Source organism: Hydractinia symbiolongicarpus, chromosome 8, assembly GCF_029227915.1.
Source record: "Hydractinia symbiolongicarpus strain clone_291-10 chromosome 8, HSymV2.1, whole genome shotgun sequence".
Lineage (NCBI taxonomy): Eukaryota > Metazoa > Cnidaria > Hydrozoa > Anthoathecata > Hydractiniidae > Hydractinia > Hydractinia symbiolongicarpus.
In genome coordinates this window covers 10,603,818-10,625,412 of record NC_079882.1, presented here as the reverse complement: position 1 = coordinate 10,625,412, position 21,595 = coordinate 10,603,818, and the positions used below count along the sequence as shown (strand labels likewise).

Here is a 21,595-nt window from a genome sequence, read left to right as displayed (position 1 = left end):
CTTGCATGTTTTAAATACATTCTCACTCAGTAAATTTCTACGCATAAAAAAACAACTCTTTGTGGTCAAGTTAATTCGGCAAGAATCTGCCGTCATTAGAAATATGGTTTAGAAATAACACCAAACAACAATAAGAAAGAATGCGTTCACGTACCTGCTGTAAAGGTAAATACCGGGCCATCCCCTTCTTTAGCAAACGCAAAGATTTCGAATTTATACATAGAGTAAGGGGATAAGCCATCTATATACGTAGAGAATGTGAAGCGATCAACTTCTTTAACTGATGGCTTTTCACCTACTGTCACATCTCTATCTGCTTGACGTATAAGAGTGTATTTTATCTTATATCCAACTACATAACCATTTTCCTCTTCTGCTGGTATGGGATTCCAACTTATTTTTATCTGGTATGATGAAAATCGATCTTCCCAAGCGACCTTAGGTGGAGCTACTCCAGGTGCTATGAGAATGAAAGTATTCATTAAATTAAAATGTTAAGAAAATAATTGTTTTTAAATCACTATGCAAAACGGATTATAACATCTTGGAATACGTACCATCGAATGCTGTTTTTAGGGTCACAAAAGAAATCGGACCATCACCAGCAACCGTGTAACCATGTATAGTAAACAGGTATAACGTAGCAGGTTTTAAACCTTTCAACGTTCTTTGTAGCATAATAGCTGATGTTGTTGTTTCACGGGTTAAGTTGTTATCCAATCTTTTATAAACAATTTTATAACCAAGCAAAGTTCCTGGGACTTCATTTTTCGGTATCTCACCCCAATCCAAATATATTGAGGTTGGGCTCATTTCTTGATAAATAAAATTCGGTGGAGCGATGAATGGAACTGAATATGAAATGAATTTTTTTATTAATTTCAAAAATATGTAATGAAACTTCTACTCTATTACTTTTTCGCCAACTTACCGCCTTCTTTAGTTCTGATTTTCTTTTCCGATGAAGCAATGCCATTAGCGTCAATTAATGCAACGACCAAACGAATCCCATACAATGTGTTAGCATTCAAGTCAGGAAGTGTCACTGTTTTATTCAATGTACCATATGAGGTCCAGTTTAAATTGGGAATTGTCAAATCCCGGTAGAATATGTAATACATGTAAAACTCTTCACCAAACGTTGATACATCCCAATTTTCATCGTCTTTCCAACTTATTGTAATTGTACTGGAGTCCTCAGCAAAAGCAGTAAACGTAGGTGTAACATCTGGAACTAAAGGGTAAGGATATATACTTAAAGATTAACCAATTTTAATTAAGAGAAAAATGTCTGACTAGAACGGATTGCAAATTTTCCAGTTTAAAAATCTTAGAAATGTATAAAAAATGTGTTACCATTTTGGGAGGTGACAGCCAACAGTTGCACTGGGATAGTGTTTATGAAACCGATGTCGTCAATCGCGTTTTGCAGAATCAATGTTTCGATAAATGGATTGCCAAAATAGAAAACGGTAAAATTTGCAATGACACTACCACGGCTGAAATAATAATAAAAAGTACCCTTGTAAACTTCTTCTAAAAAGATATAAAGCACAGAGTGCCAAAATGATTAATTACCGCTATAGTGCTATCTCATGTTTAAGCTGTAACGTTAAAGTGGAATTTATTTAGCGTTAATTAGCGTTATTTATTTTGTTCATTGCAGCGATATAACGTTAAATTTAACGCTATTTCTTTGTGATCATACTCCTCTGGACAGACACATGTAAATCACCATGCCACCAATGCCAACATTCTCCCATAATTACCAATAGGTGAAAAAGTGACATACTCAATATAATATAAATTAACTTTATTTATAAATCAACCAGTGTTTGTGACTTTTTTCCCATTCCTTGAGAATTTTACAAAAATTGACTTCTGACACAAAGAGGATGGTCATTCAAAAATGCCAGTTTACCTTAACTGAGTAACTTCGACCCTATCAATTACTGATGCACCAATTCTACTTTTTTCCATAAATTTCAGCACCTGTACACAACAAAAAGTCAATTTTCACTAACAACAGAAATTTAATAACAGCTATTTTGTATCCAGCGAAATAAAAAAGGAAAATAAAAATAGACGAGTTTTAATTTACTTCTCTTTTTAGCTTGTTATGCAGGTTCCTTCCCATCTCCGAAGTTGCATAGTGCATGGTATAATGCCAGGTTTCATTAGTCAACCTTACAAGATAGTTCACTCCAACTTCTAAAATGAAAATTGAGGTTATTACATTTGTTTATTTTCATTTTCCTAATAAAGTCCCACAACGGAATTCGCCATGATTGAAATATTGTGAATTAAAATAAAGTCCATGAACGTGCTATTCTCAATATGTTTACATATTCTGTTGGTACATGCAGTAAAGATGTTAGTGTTATAAAAACTATGAAAGATTGTAAAAAAAATAGATTTAACAAAAAAGCCAGACACAGGGCGTTGTTTCCTGAAATAGAATATTGCTGCAACACGTGGAGTCTCCTTCGTTTTAACTAAATTTTCTTAGACATATGGTGGCAGTTTTATAACCCTTGACAAAATCATAAAGAATTCACAATTTTTTGGCTCTTTTGCAGTATGGATGTATAGCATCAATTGAATAATAATAATAAATTCAACTCTAAATGCGTCACTTTTGCAGATACATAGGTCCAGTACATAACCAACCTCCTTCCCTGTTGTCTTTTTTGTGTCTTGGACGAGAGCCGAACATGGCCCTGGAGGGGGTTGGTTCAATATAAAACCTGATTGGCGCAGATACTAATTATTGCGACGCAAAAAAAATTAGCGAGGCGGCAAGATTGTGATGAACAGGAGAAAGCTGTTCGTACTATGTCAGAGTAGCTGTATATTTTTTTGTAAGAGAATTTTAGCTTTTTTAAAGTTAAAAATTTAAATGAATTACAGTAAATAAATATGATATACTGCTTGGATCGAAATATTTTGATAGCTTGCAACATTTAATAACTGGAGAAGTAAGTAGTTACCCTGAAAATACTGAACTATCTAAATAAAAGCAAATAAAAAAGAAATCCACTTGTATAAGTTGGAGGTGAGCATAATTTGAAAGTGGATGGGTGCATTTTTAAATTGTTGAGGCTAAAAAAGTTGAAGGTAAAGATGAGACACTAAAGTGAATAGGTTTTTGAAGCTCTTTTTTATCCACATACGTCGTTGCTTGCTTTTTTATAGCATATGCTAATGATAACTTCAAGCAGTAAGTTCTTAATTGTTTTCACTTTCTGATAACAATTAGGAAATCCTGGTCATCATATAGAAGCTACAAGAGACACGCAGGTATGCATCGACAAAAAAATGAGGTTTCTAAAGTTCTGCCAAAATGAATTAAACTTAAAAAAATTGAATTAATCGTGTATATTACTTCCTTAATCTGGAGTTAAATTTCTGTTGAACTACCTTTGGTCAGGCACCACGAATCACATGACAATCTAAAAAACATGTAGCCAGTTTTGCACCTGATAGAACCAGAATCAGATGGGCAAATAATTTACCAATTCCCAGCAACAAATCTCCCCTTTTGTAGCTAGCTACAATTTTGCAATCTGCAGAAATGATATAAAATTGGCTTAAAACGCAAAAGTTGCGAATTCTGACATGAATCCATAAAGAACAACACACTTTAGGGTCTGTGAAGACCTTGCAAATTTAACAAATCTGCAGTTAAAACTTGACAAGTTTGCTAAAATTCGAAAGTGAATTAACTATTGTTGGGATGATCTTACAAATCTGGTCCTCTATCAAAAATTATTTTATGTAAAATTATAGTATTTTTATAGTGATGCGTAAGATATTTACCTTTGTCAGCATAAAGCGTTTACATTGTTTAGTTAAATAATTGTTTTCATTGTACACACCAGTTAAATTCTATTATTGGTAAAAACAAGTCTTTTCAAGCGCATCGATGTTATATCATTGTTCTCTCTCTTGAATGGCGTAAAAATATACATTTAAAATCCTGGTATATCGTTGGGCAAAGAAATAAAGCTTAAAAATCTTTTGTTATTAAACATCTGTTACTGCTTACTCATAATTAAATCGCTAGAGAAAGTTTAGCTTTGATTTATGTTCAAGTACTTGTTGCATTGGAAAAGGTTTTATTGTGACAAAAACCTGCTGGTTGAAAAATTTATACTAAATTTATATCAAAATTTTAAGAACATCTGCTTCAAACAAACTATTTAACAAGTGTGCATACCTCTACAAACGACATCCTCGTTGCATGAAACATTGTTTTGATTTGGACCACTACATAAAGCCCCACCATAGGAAGGTGCTGGATTGTTACAATATCGTCTTTGAAGCTTCGTACCACCAACACCACATGGTTGTGAGCACAATTCTAACGAAGACCAATCACTCCAACTTCCATTTTCTAGAAAATTGTCGCAGAAAGTTAGATGATATCCCCAACTATAAAACTGCCCCATTTTTTTTAATAAAAAGAAAACAAAACATACGTGGACAGGGATCAGGGTTGCAACCGATAATCTCTTGTACATCAGTTCCTACACATGGAGCACCGCCATGTAAAGGTGTCGGAGAATTGCATTGTCTTGTTCTTTTTATCTTACCAATGCCACATGATTTTGTACATCCACTATATTCTGACCATCCACCCCAGGCGCCATCAACTTAAAAATACCAACAAAAAAGGTTGACTATAAATATTTTGTAAAAGGACCCACAACTTTTTCTGCTCATAACATAAATGCAATTTCTCGTTTTAGGGTATGTGTCATGAAAATACTAATTTGCAGGTAACCAATTTTTACTTACTCGGACATAGCTGTGTGTTACAATCATTAAGATCCTCAGTTTTGTTGCAACCACTTTCCAGACGACAAATCCGAAGCCTCCTTGATAAACCTGAACCACATGTCTTTGAACAAGGACTCCATATACCCCATTCAGTATAGCCCAAAGATTCTAAAATCAAAGAAATTACACACACGTTGAAGAAATTAAAATTTGTAAGGCAATAAACGTAGATGACATCTTTGTGTTCTTATCCCAACAATCAATAACCTATGCTCCAATACGTTTGTTCTTTATAAAAAACACATTAAAAAAATTAAATTAAAAAACTTGAAACAAGAAATAACTAATATAAAACAATAACTGCAGTAAGTAAAGTTGTTAACAAAACAGAAGAAATTAAAAAAGGAGGATAAATAATAAGGCATGGAGGTTCAGATACACTATCAGTTTGCAATCACTGATTATTGCTTCTGAGTATGATCAATAATCATTAAAAATGATAGTGACAACAATGGAACACACCACACTCAAAAACTTGGTAAAAATGCTTTTACAATTACAAGTTGAAAGGCTGTTGAAAACTTTAAACTTCTATGCTAATAAAAAATTTAAATACTGCAGTCCATATTTACCTTTGTCTATACAGTAACACAATCGCCGATACTCTTCACTTAACGTGTCATCAATAGAACATTTAATTCTTCGAGGAACATGTGCATATCCAGAGCAAATATTCCCATTGACAGAGAAAGAAGGATGATGTTCCATCGAATACGTTTTCTGCGAATCATCAGACGAACAAACTACACCCTGTACATCAGTATAATCATATCCATTGATAGACGTCTCGAAAACATGTGTTGTATTAATTGTATCAATTACATTTGAGCAACCAAATGCATTTCCAAGATTGTTGCATGTTTGTGTACAATCAGTTAGTGGTTTGGCAAGGTAATAACCTAAATAAACAAACCAGACTGAAACATTCCTCGCACCAGTTGCAAGACAACAAAAACCGTTTCAAAAGTAAGCACATATTCTATCACAATGACAGAAGATTACAAAATTAGCGAAGCTAACCTGGACAAGGAAAATCATTGCATGGTCTTCTTTCAACATCTAAGCCAGAACAATTGGCTCCACCTCTTGCTGGTATTGGGTTAATACAAAATCGTAACCTCGCTTCAGTACCATTTGCACAGCTCCTATCACAGTTTCCCCATTCACTCCATTCTGTCCAATTACCATTAACTAATAAGAAAAAGCTTTAAATACACATACAACATTATTCACAAGGAAGGAAGATGCAAAACACCATACAAAACAAGAAAAAGTAACGTATACCAAAAGTAGAATGAACACTAACCAAACGTATCAGTAACTACATAAACACATTCACTCATTGGTCCTGCTCCAGCACTCGTGTAACCAGCAATGCATACACTGTAGTTTGTATGCAGATCGAGTTCTGTAACATCACAAGTATTTATATCATTACCAATGCAATCTTTAAACTCCATCTTCTTACATATTTGTCCAGCAGTGCAATTGGTAGGTTCATCTGCATGTTGGTAATAAACATGGTAACCTAATAGTTCACCTTGCCACGATGATTGAGGTAGTTTCGTAAATTTCACATTTATTCCTGAACTGCTAATGTTATTTGCAAATGTTATTTGTGGAGAATATAATGGAACTAAAACATAAGTAACGAATTGGGATAATTTTCAAGTAACAGATGGGTATAATTTTCTAGTAACAAAAAACCTTCTTTTAATTTCTATTCTAGTAAGCTTACCATTCTCTGGTGTTAGTAATTCGATGAAAGCAACTGGACCATGTCCTCTTTTGTTCATTGCAAAAACCATCACCTTATAAGAAGTAAAATTATCCAAGTTGTAAACTGATGCGTTGAATTGATTAGCAGGTACAAGAAATGATATTGCTTCGTTACTAATACTCGCCCAAGGCTTTAGAAATTTGTATAACGAGATATTAAAATATGTGATACGCCCTCGCTTTTCCATCGGACGAATATCTGACCAATTAAAATGCAAGCTTTCTGTTATGTTTTTCTTTTGATCTTGAAGGTTCTGTACCACACCAATTGGACCTTAAAAGTCATCAAAATATTATTTATAATACAGGTGACAAATTGTAAGAAGACCAAATTAACATGATTTACATTAAAAGCCAAAAATATTAGTTAAAAATTACGGATTTTTTTCTGAGGGCAGTTTTGGAATTTATTATCTAATATTTCTATGAAAACTCAAATTTTATGTACTTTTTCAACAAGTTCATAGCGTCTGTTCTTTATGCTTTTTGTGATATTCTAACAATTATAGCTGACGAAATAATAAAAGCATTAAAACGTTTTTACTGATGCTATTATCCCTTAAAATGCTCTTCATAACATTGCGATGTTGAATAGCTTGCATTTAGGTAGACACCTTTTGACTTTAAACATAATATATCTTATTTGTATGTTGTAAATAATAAAATTAGTGAAGCTGTGCATATCAGAAAGAAACAAGAAAAAGTACCACATACTCACCCATTTCCTCAGTTTCAAAATAAGAGAAATTTTTCACTCCGCAACCCACCCTTGTGCATCCTTGAATGGAAATATTGTAACTAGTGTATGGGAATAAACCGGCAAATTGAGTCCGGTGTGGATAAATAAAAGCATTTGGAGTAACATTCTTTGATTCAGCATGTGTTGTACCATTTGCTAAAACCCCAGTTAGTTCCAATTTTGAAGAGACATACACGCCATGAAGAAAGTCATCCGGTATATCCTCCCACATAACATTCACACTACTTTCAGTGACTGACACTATGGTAAAATTTACTGCTGCAAGGCTGGGAACTAAAAGTAAATTAAATTTTTAAAGACAATCATAATACCTGCTCTTAGTTTTTATGTTCGCCAGAGTTATTAAGAATAGTATGTCTTACCGTCTTCAAAGGTTCTAATGTTAAAAGGAGAAGAGTATGGCCCATTTCCAATTACAGTGAATGCTTTAACCTTAACTTCATAGTCTGTGTATTTAGCAAGTCCTTCAAACGAAAACACGTTTGATATTTCATCTGTTATGTTATACGCAAACTCCAGTGCTTTAAAGTTCTGCAGATTGTACAATAGAACCTTGTAGCCTCGGATAATGCCATTTCTATGTTCACGTTTAGGCAAAGTTACATTCAAGATGATTGAGCTGCTACTGTTTGCATATCCAGATATGTTCGTAGGTGGGCCATCAGGAGCTATGAAAATAAAATTTCATACCATTAATTGTGGATTGTATAAACGATATCTTGACGGGTAGATAAATGTTTTTTTAAAATACCAACTTACCATCTTGAGCAGTCACAGCCCATTTAAAACTGTGTGGCCCATTACCAATACTGTTCTCAACATACACAACAGCAGTGTAATTCCAATATTTCTTTAATCCTGTTGCAGTATGCGTATTCACAGTCAAATTTTCAACATTTTCTTTTAGAATATCATTTAGTGATAAATTATAAATCTCTCCATACAACTCACTCTCCAGTAAAACGAAATGATAAAACTTTAAAATACCATTCATACAAAAATGTCCAAGTGGATCGATTGTAACAAACAGAGAAGACGAAGAGGTATTCCACATTGTAAGGTTAGGTGCACATGAGGGGTATGTCTCGGCTGTCAAAAATGTTTTCGTAAAAAAGTGACTGCTACAATTAACTTCCGTGCATGCAGCAACGCTCACTTCATAGCGAGTATGTGGATGTAAATTTTGGATGGTATAATTTCTAACCTGCGATGACTGAGGATCAACCCTTGAAAGCGTACTGCAAGGGACAATAAAATTGGACATATTTTTCCACATTTGTATATCTTCTTTCGTATGAGTCAAGTTTGTGGTCCACCTATTGTGTGTGTTATCAAGCCAATCCAATGATTTATATCTGATATGATAATACAGGATGACACCATTTTCATTTTGTGTTGATACATTACCAAACTTGATATTCAGTAAAAGATGCGTGGCATTAACCAACTCAAGTGTTTCTGGTGCAGAAGATGGAACTAAAAAGACACATGCACAATTCCACTGTAAACTTTTCACATTATTTTTCGCTTGCCATGTTACTAGACAGCAATACATCAATAAAAACGAGATAGTAAATAGAAATGTTAAAAGTTAAACACTACCTCCTTTTGGTGTTGCAAAACATATGTCCACCGGTGGCCCCATTCCAACTATGTTATACGGGAAGATAACCGCTCTGTATCTTTTAAAATAACCCAGGCTTAAATTCTTTGATCTTTCACTACTGGAAAGTGACATTGTGATATTCTCCAGAGTATTTAATGTTGGATAGAGAGTGATGTTGAAACCATCTAATATCCATGAATTAAAAACTTCGATATTGTCAGGGTATTTCCATTGCATTGTTATAACATCTTTCGCCGTATGAGCAGCAGATATATTATATAGGCTTTCAGGTACTAAATTGTAAAAAGACAAATGTCTCAAAGGGAGAGGACTTACATATTATAATTGCACGCACTGCATGGTAACTGCGTGAAACAGTGCACAGAAGTCTACACATTCAAGACGCGTATACTTATGGAATGTCTGGGGAAAAGAAAAAAAACGACGGAAAAGCACCTAAATACCTGACAGAAAATAAGGATAATGAAAAAGTATTTGTATCACTGAATAGAAAAAAAGCTTAAAAAGAAAATGAAAAGAATGGAATTAGATGTCCACTTTATTTTTTGCCTTGTATAGATAAAGTCCACGAATGTCAAAAAGGACCCAAAGTTACATATTTATACTGGTGTTAAATTTTATAAATAGAATGCGATCACAAGCATTAAAGCATTAAGTACACCATGTCTTTTGATAAAGCCAATAAAGCAAGCCAGAAGTAATTTTTACTTTAAGAGATGTTTGAAATCTTTAGCACTTGCTATTAGTTTGGAATAGGAAGAAATTAAATTAGATATTAAAATTATCAGAATACTTACACCACTGGCCGGATCTACAGTAGATACTAGCAAAAGCACCAACTCCAACATCGTTTACTGTTGCAACCAAAATGCTATAATTAGTAAAAGCCTCTAAACCTGTTATTTCATATGAGGTTATAACATCATCTCCATAGTTAAAGTCGATGAAATCTTTTAACGTTGAGTGCATATCTGTATAATTGTATGACGACAAGTTGTTTTGTGTGGTGTTAAAAGCGAAATCAACTTTTTTCCAATATATTCTGATTGTCATATTCTCGCTGTTCCAATGCTTTACATTGTCATATAGTGACCATTTAACTTTTATTGAGGTATGACTGGTGTTGAATGCTTCAACATCTTGTGGTGGGATGAAATTAACTAAAAAAAGAATTTAATAATCAAAAAGAAAAAAAGAATAGATGTTTTATAAACAATGGTCTTTTGCACTTCGCCTCAAACATTGCCTAGCTACTTAGGAATTCATATTCAATGTTTAACTGGGTAAGTTTAAAATATTTCAAATATCTTTAAAGTCAGAGTATTAAAACTTACAAAATATTTATTCACTCACTTTAGATATTTAATTATTAAAGCACTCTTTTTATTTATAGCAAGGATTCAAAATGTTTTGTCTCTGACAAACTTTAGGACTTGAATTCGCACTATAAAAGTTATTTATTATTTGCGAAAAAAATTGTTTAATTTTTGACCATTTATTTGCCCCTTGCAAATTATTTAGTAATTGTTTAAAAGTTTCCCAATTTTGGGTGCCATTGCTTGAATTTGGCATTGTTTGAAAGTGTAACGGTTATTTTAAAATCAATATCAAGTGTTTTATTAACCAACTAGCTGTTTCCCGTGGAAGAATCCACTGTATTCCATTAAATTTATGTAGCAGATATATGTCCATCAAAAAACAAACAATACAGCAGTGCGCATCTTACATCTGCATTATTATATAAATGACCAAAAAAATTAAAGGTTTTCAACAACTGCAGTATTTATGTGACATTTAAAATCTAAATCTACTAAAATTACTTGCTCTGACCATCTGACAAATGCGAAAATTATTCGGAAAGAAGTTTCCAAAAGCATTTCAACATACATCTCACCCATAAAATTTAAATCACTTAAAACGCCACATATATACAAAAAAGCTGATCAATGTCAAACACAAATCTCTCTCATTGTATATGTTAAAATCAGTTAGTTTATTGCAAACCCTGCCAAAGGTTGACACAAAATGCGAAAAATAAACAATAAATTTTGCCTAAGTAGAAATTTTTATCTAAGGTGTTACAAAGGGATTGCAAGGTTAAATTATATTGCAATAAAACGTTTTTTGATATAATGCATATGGTCCTTCCTCACCAAACTTTAGACAAAATGCCAACAAAAAACGGTGTTTAAATCAAAAATTAATAAAGTCCTTTTAGCAATTTGCATGCTGTTTTACCATCAATAAAGCAAACAAAATTTCAAATCTCACATAGTATTCTGTCACAAATTTTCATAAAATATATATATAAAGTCATAATGAGTCATGTTAAACAACAGCAATCAATCTGTATATAAGTTCATTTTATGTCAATTTTTGCACCAATTTTGCAACACAAAATACAAATTCTAAATAATACTAAAATCTCTTATTTTGGTCCTTCGCATACCGACGGTCTCCCACAAAAGTTTAATCAAAATGTAAAAAATGAGAGGTAACGACAAAATCAAAGTTTGCAAAATTCAATTATTTCGGTACATATATCTACTGCATATGCCCTCTAAAACAATATTTTAAGCTAAAATGCCTAAGAAAGACAGTTTGCAACAAAAATCAGTTATTTCGATAATATTGCATACACTCTTTTCTCACAAAAGCTTCACAAACTGTAAAAAAAGAATGGTTGTAGGGAGTGCTTCTGATTCAACAAAAAAAGTTTTTTTGACATATTGCATCTAGCCCTTACCCATTAAATCTTACACAAAATTTCCAAAACTATATACGATTTAAAACACATCAAATTTAAATCGAGAAGGATCAGTCATTTCGATATATTGCACGGAGTCCTCCCCAGTAAGAATTTATACAAAATATAGAAAAACAAAGCTTGCAAGGTGTAAAATTGAATTCTTTTTCTGTGTATATATATATAGTCCTTTCTCGCAAAATTAACATAAAATGTCAAAAAGGTTCAGATATAACATCTAACACAACAAAAATCAGTTCTATCAGTATATGTCATGCCATTGTCTTCCACCAAATGTTCCCCTTAAAGTTTCACAGACACAGCCTGTAAATTAAAAACAACTAAGATCAGGTATTTTGGTCTATTTCATACCATTCTGTTCCAAATAACTTATAAAATGTAAAAATTGAGTGGTAAAACAGAAATTTGCAAAATTCCATTTTTTTATATGCATGTATATTATATGCCTTCTACAGCAATAAGTTAATTCAAAATGTCAAAAAGAAGAAAAAAATAGCTTACAAAGAGTATAAAATTGAAATCAACAAAGTAGCTCTTTTGTTGTATTAAATATAAGCCATACGCACAAAAGTTTACACTAAATGTAAGAAAATGGTTGTGTTTAGTAATTCTAAATTAAGAAAAATCAGTTCTTTTAGCATGCTGATTAAGGTTTTTGCCCACAAATTCTTACATGAAAATGTCACAACCACAATTTGAAACAAATTAAATTTACATTTTAAAAATAAGTAATTTCTGAACTTTATTTTCAGAATATTTGGAGGAAAAGAACTTCGCAAACCAAAAAAAAACAGGAAAATGTTTAAAATCTTCAGGGTTAATAACGTTTGATGGGTTTTGTGGGAATATATATACTGGGAATCTTTAGTTTAAAGCTAGCATTAGCTAGCTACAGCAGCTAATAGCTAGTCACTTAAATATAAACTGGAGACTTAGCTAGGTATAAAGAACATGGCTACATATATATATATATATATATATATATATATATATATATATATATATATATATATATATATATATATTTCTAGCTAGCTAGCTAGTTGTTGGTGGTGGTTGGCTTTTTGATGCTAGCTATAAAACATGTCTGGCAACAATAATATAATCAAAACTGAAAATAAAACATGAAAAAACCTTACAGAACATTGCTATGATTAATTTATAAAACCATGCTCTTCTTCAAATGTTTTTTTAAAGATTTATTTTGAATGAAAGAGTAGAGAATACTCAAAAAGAACAGCCATCTTTTTCGTAAACACAACTTCCGTTTTATGCTGGGAACTTCATTTAACAGTCCGTATGCTTTGTAAATATCTAATACCGTTTCATATGTAGCGATACCTATATATATATGCTAACATAGAGTTTTTTGGCATAAGGGTATATATATTTATATCGTTATTAGCAGCGGGTTATATATTTACAGCTTATGTGCGATTTCTATGAAGTACATCCCTAATCTTTTTAGTTAAATTTTAGCGTACAGCCACGTCATAAGAAAGTAACCCGTGATTTCCGTCTCGTGGACTCACAGTTTTAGTCACGCAAGGGAATTAATATATAAGATAAAAAATTAACAAAAAACGCAAAATTAGGCAAACAAATATACAAAAATGGCAAAAATCCCACTTGGAAAGGCAGTTAAAAAAGTTGTTGCAACAAATTCTTGAGATTTTAAAACATTTTTTAAAAAAGATTAAAGTAAACTAGTACCATCTGCAGGTGTAAGTATAGATTCAACTGCTCGTTTACTATAACCCTGATGAGTGCGTGTCCATAAAATGATCTCATAACTTCTGAATGCAGTAAGATTGTTTATAAGTAGTGTTAAAACACCAGTCTCAAAGTTGTATTTGTGTTTAACTGTTTCCGCAACCTGTGACGCCACACTTGTATTTTCATACAAAACAACTGTGAACATATAGTGGTATCTTTTGTCTTCTTCATCAAGAGTTGGAATTTTCAAAACTATTGATGTCGAGTTGATTACCACTGGTGTAAAAGATGTTTCTAATGGAACTAAAACAAGCATAATACCATTGTTAAGGCGTTTTTATTTTGGTCATATTAGCACAGGAAAAATATATTAATATGCGAGTGAATATGCTAAGGAATGTTCCTCCAAATTTTGAGTGAAAATCTGAAAAAGAAACACTAACTGCAAAGCTTGAATAAACACTTTCTTCGAATGAATGTTCTCAGTCCTGATAAAAAGATGAGTTAATTTTTTGCTAATTTTTCTTAAATCTTGTATTAAAAAAAAATACTTCACTGCACAGTTCAAAAACAACAAAAAAAAATAAATAAAAAAATTGAACACACTTGCAATATTTGAAGAAGTTTTGTTCCAATTCAGAAAATATTTTCTGCTTTCAAATGTATGTTCTTGTGTTGGCTGATTATAAAATTCATTCTCAATTGCATAACTCAGATAGGACAATTTTACCAAAACTGGCACGTGCATCACAGTATCATTGAAACTAAAGTAGAATAAAATAATGTTGGCTTAACATAAAATTCAAGAGTAAACAATCCACTTATGGGATGGTTCTTTTACATCCAGGAAAAACCTTCTACCGTGTAGTACAAAAAGAAAGTTGAAAAGATATCGTGCCGAAACAGCTAAAGGCCGGTTTCCATACAGCTACATTTTGCGCCCAGTCGTTAAATGCGCCGCGACTTTTATCACATATACCGAACCATTTCAGCGATTTTTGCTCACGTGTTTTTTGCAACACATGGCTGATGTAAACTGACGATATTTGTTACTGCAAAATTTGAGAGTAGTCCTAGCAATATTTTTATGGCGTAGAAATAAACAACGTTGTAAAATACGTAAGAAAAACATGTGGATGAGACGACTTTCCATAGAAAGAAGAATCAAAGGACTATACAACGTTTTGCTTATGGATTTAATATTGTCAGATCACGAGTAGTCTTTTTAAGTTTGTTTACAATGTTGTTTCTTTGTGCCTCCACAGACTCATTAATGTTATTTTGTTTTTCATCTACTTCACTTGATTGATATATATTCTGTTTCTCTACATTCATTTGGCTTTGACAAAAATTTAACATAGAAACGAGATTTTGCTAGCCATATTGAAATGGTCTAATTAAAAATTCTTTCGTGATTCATGTAGATTGCTACCTTTTGATTGGCTGTTAAGCTGAAGCGCAAAATGTAGCTTGCAAAAAGTAGAGCCTGTTCAACTTTTTTTAAATCGCCCCAGCGCATGCAAAAGCGCGAGGTCAGCGGCATTATTCTGATAATGCGCATGCGTAGATCAAAAGTCGCGGCGCTTTTTACGACTGGGCGCAAAATGCAGTTGTATGGAAACCGGCCTTAACGAAGTACATATTTACTACTCAAACAGCCCTTTAGTGATTCAATGTTTGTGTGATCATACACTATATGCTTGCAATAAAGTAAAAAAAAGATCAATTTGTTTTGGGTCTTTCTTACGTTATTTCCAGCGGTTTGGAACTGATGTATCTTGTTTTTTCATCTCGAAATTGCTTGAAAAATTCTTTCACCTAAACAAAGTTAAGAAAAAAAATGTCAAGTGTTTAATCGGGCCTTATAGGTATTATAGAACTTGTTTTCATGTACTCTGGGAATCAAACTCTAGTAGCTTAACTAAAACCTGATTATAGTGAAAAGAGAACTTTGGTAATCATAAAAGTGTTGATCATAAAAACCACAAAAATACTTAAGCTTTAAATTGGAAGAGCAAAAGTGAAAATTACTGTCATTTAGGTTTTATATTAAATTAAATTTATCTAATTCTTTTTAATTTGATTTGCAGTCTGTAGAGTTTTAGTGAAAATAGTTAAATTGAAATATCACCATCAGCATAATAGATTGTTTTGTAAATTTCTCATCCGCCTTCGTAAAGCTCATAAAATCACTAGATGTAATATCAAGGGTGATAACGGCACTATTTATGTATTCTGCATCTAAAAATCAAAAAATAAAAAATTCACATTTACATTTCACACTTTTTTTCTGTAAGAATATTCTTTACAAGATTAACAGGCTGGGAAATCAGGTTAAAAACAATAGTCTATTGTTTAAAGCAATAAAGAAATGACCAGTCTAGTTAGAAGTTTGGTATTCTTATAAATAAAGGGTGTACTTCATAAACAAGCCAAAACAATTAAAATGCAGTCTGTTTATTTACATTTACTGCACAATACTTTATTTATAGGACAAATTTATAGGATGAAATTTTTATCGCTAGCAAATTATTTTCTTTTTTCTTTTTCTGAAAACATTGAAACTGTATAGTATGCAAGATTCCAACTGTTTTAATTATTTTCTTTTTGCTTTACTAACTTAACTAACTTTCCATGTAAATATATCGTCTAACAACTTTCTCATTCCTCTTCAATATCTTTATTGAGTTTTGATGTTGTAATGTGAAATACCTGATGTTAAAAGTATAGACTGGGCTTTCAAATTATTACCAAACTGCATAACATTCCAAAAAAAAATTTTCCATGGCAAAAAAATTCTGATTTATGAGAAATTTTTTATTTTTTAGTTTAACTAATTTCAAGATCATAGAAACCTTTTTAATACAAATTTGATCAAAAAAAGTTTTAGGTGAGCCACTTTTACTTTTTCGTGTGCTACAGGAATCTCTTTTTTATTTGTTTACGTTTTTATGGTCACCTGACTAATACGAAAAACTGATTAGTATGAAAAGATCTGACGATTTGATTGGTTTGCGGCTCATTAAAACAAGGTTTTGTATGGAGCCATACTAGCCGGTTTATAAAGCCATTATTAAAATAGTAACACAAAAACGTTTCCATAGCACACACAAAAATATAAAAGTCCCGTACCTTACTTCACCTTTTAATTTCAATTCATATAAAAATGTTTTGTTTGACCACGCAAGTTCGGTATGTATTTTTGACCTTGAGCTTTGTATTTCACTTTGCAACATAAAAACCAGTCAGTATCCGTTTTTTCTTCTTTTTTTTCCTTTGCATCACTTACGTGACAACAAACTGTTATAGTATTTACGTGGAGGTTAAAGACAAGCAAGAATTATGTTAGGCTGTTAGGTTCGTGAAGATATCGGCACAATTTTTATGCTTTCCCTAATTTTATTTTCAATTAGGTGCTCATTTAAAATAAGGAAAAGGGTTAACCCATGGCTATGAGCACCGGTCTTAGATTTTTTGTTTTACATCATGTAGTTAACACCATGGTGAAAATTTAGGTTTATTTTGAGATGGGTTTAGAAGATATCAGACAATAGGTTGTTGCAAGGCCTAGATCGTTGGAAAAAACTTAAGATAAATATTGTTAACAATTTCAAAATAATTGGGTGGTTTGGACCGAGCGAAAATTGGCATAAAATCATAATCTCTGGGTATATCAATTATATTTTACATGCATATTTTCTTATTCTTTTTCTTTCATTTTACAACAGGTTTTAAAGAACATTTAATAGCTCCTAATTTTTGCGAATTTTGTGAAAATTCATTACCTGCAAAAAAATCCCCAAGAAAAATTGTAACCCTTTTAACGTAATAAAAAGCTATTTTGGTAATTTACTTTTCTCAATTACAAAAATCCTAAAAACAGTCATGAAGTTTAAAACAATCCATAAAAATTTAAAACATATTTTAAGTACTTAGCACATATTAATACCGACAAAATACTTCAAACAGTATCTTTGAAAATTTCTACCTTCGAAACATAATTCTGTTTGACCTGTGAAATTAAATAATCGCACAAATAACCATCTAATCTAGAGTCTCGTTATTTTTAAAACAAGGTAAAAAAGATCACAAACAAAAACAATACCAATAAAAATGTGAAATATTTCACTTACCAAATATCAAATGTTTGTAAAAATTTTTGGCAGGAGTATTCAATAATTTAAAAATAGAAAATTCATCGATACAGACATATGATCCAATTGATAATTCCAGTAAACCAATATTATTTCCAAATGGATACTTGCATTTTCCAGTAATATCGATTTTTTTAGTATTTAAGTAAAAACCCAATTTATCTTCTTCTAGTCTAATACTTATATAAATCCATGAGTTTAATGGTAGGTCTGTATTAGCACATGTTTCACCGTTCCATTGAACATCAATTGTTGTTTTGTTTGATAGAGTGTTTACATAAATCACAATGTTGGCAAATTGAAAAACCTTGATCGGCGCAGACCAGTATAGCCGTTGTGGAAAATAAAACCAAAACCCAATGAACCGGATGCAATTAAAAATGTTTTTGGTGCATCTAATTGACATTGAACCAATCTTGGAAAAATGATCATTTACACAAGCTGCATAATCCACTGGTCCTGGTTTTAAGTGTACATTATTACTACTTTGATAGGTCAGTCTGAATTTGCCTTTTTCACATTTAATTGCATTTTCATAATCAAACGGGATATATACACTTGCAGTCTGATAAACAGTTTGTGTAAAAGCTAAATGTAGAGAAAAGACAGAGTTTACATCATTTTTTGAGGTTATTGTCCTCCCTAAACCTTAGTGATTTTTTATTTATTCGCAACTTCTCTTATTGACTGCACTATTCTTAAATGCACCAATACTCTGGATTAGAAAAAATAGAAAACTTAAATTTGAGAATAAGAATTACTAAAATTCTAATCATTCTCCTTAATTAAATATTTCCAAAATTCCTTGATAACATATATTCTTACAACTATTTGGGGGGAAAGGGAGTATATTTCACACCACATTCTAACACATTATACAAAACAACAACACTACTCTTTTTAGCTTCATAATGTGTTAAACAGCTGTAATATCAAGTATAATACAAAGATTTACAGAAACTGAATTGTTAAATCATTACCATTAGAGCTGGCAGTTAAAAAACGAATTTAACATACCATTTTCACAACTCGAAGTTTGATGTCGGAGATTAGAATCAAAACATGCACATTTTCTATCACCAAAGGCGACACTTAAACCATTCTTACAAGTGTGATTGTGGTAACTCAAATCTAAAATTAAAAAAACAACTTGTACTTCACAAAACTTTTGTGGCTCTAAAAACCCTGAAAATAAAAGAAAATAGTTGTCGCGAATTACTATTTTTAAAACATGATATCCACAGGTGTTCATTATTTTGTTTAAGGAGGTCTTGGAACAGCAGGAGAAGTTACCATAAAATGCAAACAACAATAAAGACCATGTACTTTTGAACTGATTTAAAGCCTTGAATAATGCTATTTTCTACTGCAAGAAAATTTTCTGTAGAATAAATTCGTACTTAAAATAAGTACACACCACGTGAGTAGAAAATTTTCCTTTACGTTCAGTCTGGGGAAAGTAGAATCGAATTCCATTTATTCTATGCGTTCTGTGCAGAAACGAAAGGCAGAAATTTAGTTAGCCAATCTTGTGTAAGAATTGCACAAACTGTAAGTGAACACTTTCTGTCTTCAATACTATGAAGTGAAACCTATCAGCAAAAATGATATTGTTTTGTTTATGTAGAAAACTTTCTTGAAGTGGAAACCAGCCTTACAAAATAATTAATACACAAGGAATTATTTCACCCTATAAAATTAAAAAATAATTAAAGAGTAGCTTTCCAAAATAGCCTAAATTTTTGTTATAAATTTTTGTGATCAAGGTTTTTCAAAATATTTTCCAGCACCTGACTTTGCAAGACAAGCTAAAAATAGCAAAATCAAAAGTTTCTGTTGCGAATATTTCTACCTTGAAATTATTATGAGTTATAAAGTTATAACCAACCACCAAGATAACACTTTATTAACTCTACTAGAAACAAAATTCTAGATCAACTAGGCTATATAATTTCAAAATGTTTAAACTACGCTCATATTGTCATTTATTTTCCAAAGAAAGTCAATTTGGTGGTTTTGAGCAATGTCTAATAATTTGTGACTTCATTGACAAGTAGAGTCAAAATTTTAAGAAATGCTGTCAGTCAAAAAAATATTATATTTATCAAAATTCAATTGTGCAAGTATTTTGAGAAGATGAAAACTTAGATTTGCTACAGAAAGTTCATGCCACACTTTCCAAATAGGGTTAAGAGTTCAACACATTAGTGGTACTCACCATTTCAAAAGAATAGCAAGAGTATTTACCTTGTCGGTTTGGACAGAACTCCAATGCTTCAATTTGAAAAGGTTTTAACACTTTGTCATATAAACAAAAACAGGACATGTACCCAGAGTAAAATCTCGAAGCAAAAACTTCTGACTTTGGCCAACTACCAAACGACGCTTGTGGTGGTAAGGTAGAAATATTTTTTTCCTGAATGTTAAACTCAGAGTCAAGCTATAATGATAAATATACGATAAAATTAATACTAACAAATTGGGTACAATTAGAAATATAAGCAAAACTTGGACAGCACAAAGTAAAGAAAGGGTTAATATATAATATATTAACATAATAATATATAATATATTAACCCTTTCTGTACTTTGTTATATATTAATGGTTGCCTCCGAGAACCCACTTAAAACATTCAGAATGTTGGGGTGATTGTGGGCACATTCTTTATTTGTATAGAATGTTTGAAAGAAATTAATCTATAAACAATCTTTTTGTTTAATTCGGAAAATTATTTGTTTTTAACGAAAATAACGAAATTAATTCATACAAAAAATTTTTGTTGCTAAAAATGGAATTTATATCACAAGAGCAACAGCAAGAGACATCTTTAAATAAAAAATTGGATTGAATAGTGTACCTTAACCCTAGACGTGGTCAAAAATAAACCTGTTTTGTGACATTTTGCTGCTTCCTCAATAATGCTTAAATTCCAAGTGACCTAATTGTGGATTACACTCAGGTTGATTTTGCAATCTGAGGGCTAATGATTAAACTTCTTTGTGGATTTTTCAGAATGGGAAAATTCACAGTAGTTTTGATAATATAGCCATTTAAATCAAGTGAAAAATTGTGGATAACATTCCACTGTGGATAACTTGGTAGGACATTTTTAAAAAATGATAAAACATGTTACAATTGGAATCTGTAAAAGAAATTTACGTGTTCTGGTGGAGAAAAAAAAAAAGAATTTCATTATGATGGGTGAAATAATGTGGATAAAATAGCTCGTTAGGTGATATTATGTGGATTACAGTTTAATTTCTTGACCTCAGTAAATATTATTTTTTCATATTTGAAGTATATTCCAACAGGTGCTTGTCTCAACTCAACATCTTGTTAAGTTAAGGGGTATGGGGAAAAAATTGCAGATAAACATTATTTAGAGAAAAACAAGGTGACATTTTGCGAATAACTTAACCTAAATATGCCTGATCTCTGCTAGATTTAGTACAGTGGATTTCTCAAGAAGTGCCTACCACCTCAGTAAGTATGAATAAAAATGTTCTGACAAAAAAAGAAGCCATGTTTAAAAAAGGCTATCTCTTTGGCCTTGCCTAATTATGCAAACAGTGTATTTTTGTGTTATAACATAATAAATATAGTTACATGTCAGAGGTTAACGAATTCATCATGCCATAGAAAAGATTATATTTATTTATATTAAATTACTTAATATCCAGAAATTGCTTACTGTATTATTGTAGTAAAACATGATTCTATCTTCTGAGAATGTGATGGCATAATACGTCCAGTCATTTTTTTTAGTTGGTTCTTGGTAATAATAAATATTAGGTGGTGCATCTCGGTCAAATCTTAACCTATAAAAAAAGATTTGTAATTTTTGCGTAGTTTAGTGCAAATAACATCTGTTGTTTTCATCAGGTTAAAAAGAAAAATATCTTCTTTGCAAATTTTTTAGTGGTACAAAAGTAGAATTAGAAAAACTAGT

General features: G+C 31.6%; 1 protein-coding gene across 4 annotated transcripts in view; it reads right to left on the bottom strand.

The window, feature by feature from the left end:
* LOC130655923 (uncharacterized) overlaps nt 1-21,595 on the bottom strand; it is a 96,275-nt gene that overhangs the window by 5,136 nt on the left and 69,544 nt on the right. For all 4 annotated transcript variants that reach the window (XM_057458737.1, XM_057458738.1, XM_057458739.1 and 1 more), the window contains 26 exons: nt 21,338-21,464; nt 19,893-20,085; nt 18,663-18,776; nt 17,625-18,233; nt 15,623-15,732; nt 15,239-15,309; nt 14,098-14,255; nt 13,489-13,794; nt 9,806-10,168; nt 8,984-9,280; nt 8,141-8,857; nt 7,744-8,049; nt 7,340-7,654; nt 6,581-6,895; nt 6,149-6,478; nt 5,863-6,033; nt 5,415-5,741; nt 4,801-4,950; nt 4,482-4,655; nt 4,220-4,396; nt 2,102-2,211; nt 1,922-1,992; nt 1,357-1,499; nt 932-1,234; nt 558-851; nt 155-460 (listed from right to left, as the gene is read on the bottom strand). In XM_057458737.1, coding sequence (XP_057314720.1) covers nt 155-460; nt 558-851; nt 932-1,234; nt 1,357-1,499; nt 1,922-1,992; nt 2,102-2,211; nt 4,220-4,396; nt 4,482-4,655; nt 4,801-4,950; nt 5,415-5,741; nt 5,863-6,033; nt 6,149-6,478; nt 6,581-6,895; nt 7,340-7,654; nt 7,744-8,049; nt 8,141-8,857; nt 8,984-9,280; nt 9,806-10,168; nt 13,489-13,794; nt 14,098-14,255; nt 15,239-15,309; nt 15,623-15,732; nt 17,625-18,233; nt 18,663-18,776; nt 19,893-20,085; nt 21,338-21,464 — 6,557 coding nt within the window. The remainder of the gene's footprint in view (nt 1-154; nt 461-557; nt 852-931; nt 1,235-1,356; nt 1,500-1,921; nt 1,993-2,101; nt 2,212-4,219; nt 4,397-4,481; nt 4,656-4,800; nt 4,951-5,414; nt 5,742-5,862; nt 6,034-6,148; nt 6,479-6,580; nt 6,896-7,339; nt 7,655-7,743; nt 8,050-8,140; nt 8,858-8,983; nt 9,281-9,805; nt 10,169-13,488; nt 13,795-14,097; nt 14,256-15,238; nt 15,310-15,622; nt 15,733-17,624; nt 18,234-18,662; nt 18,777-19,892; nt 20,086-21,337; nt 21,465-21,595) is intronic.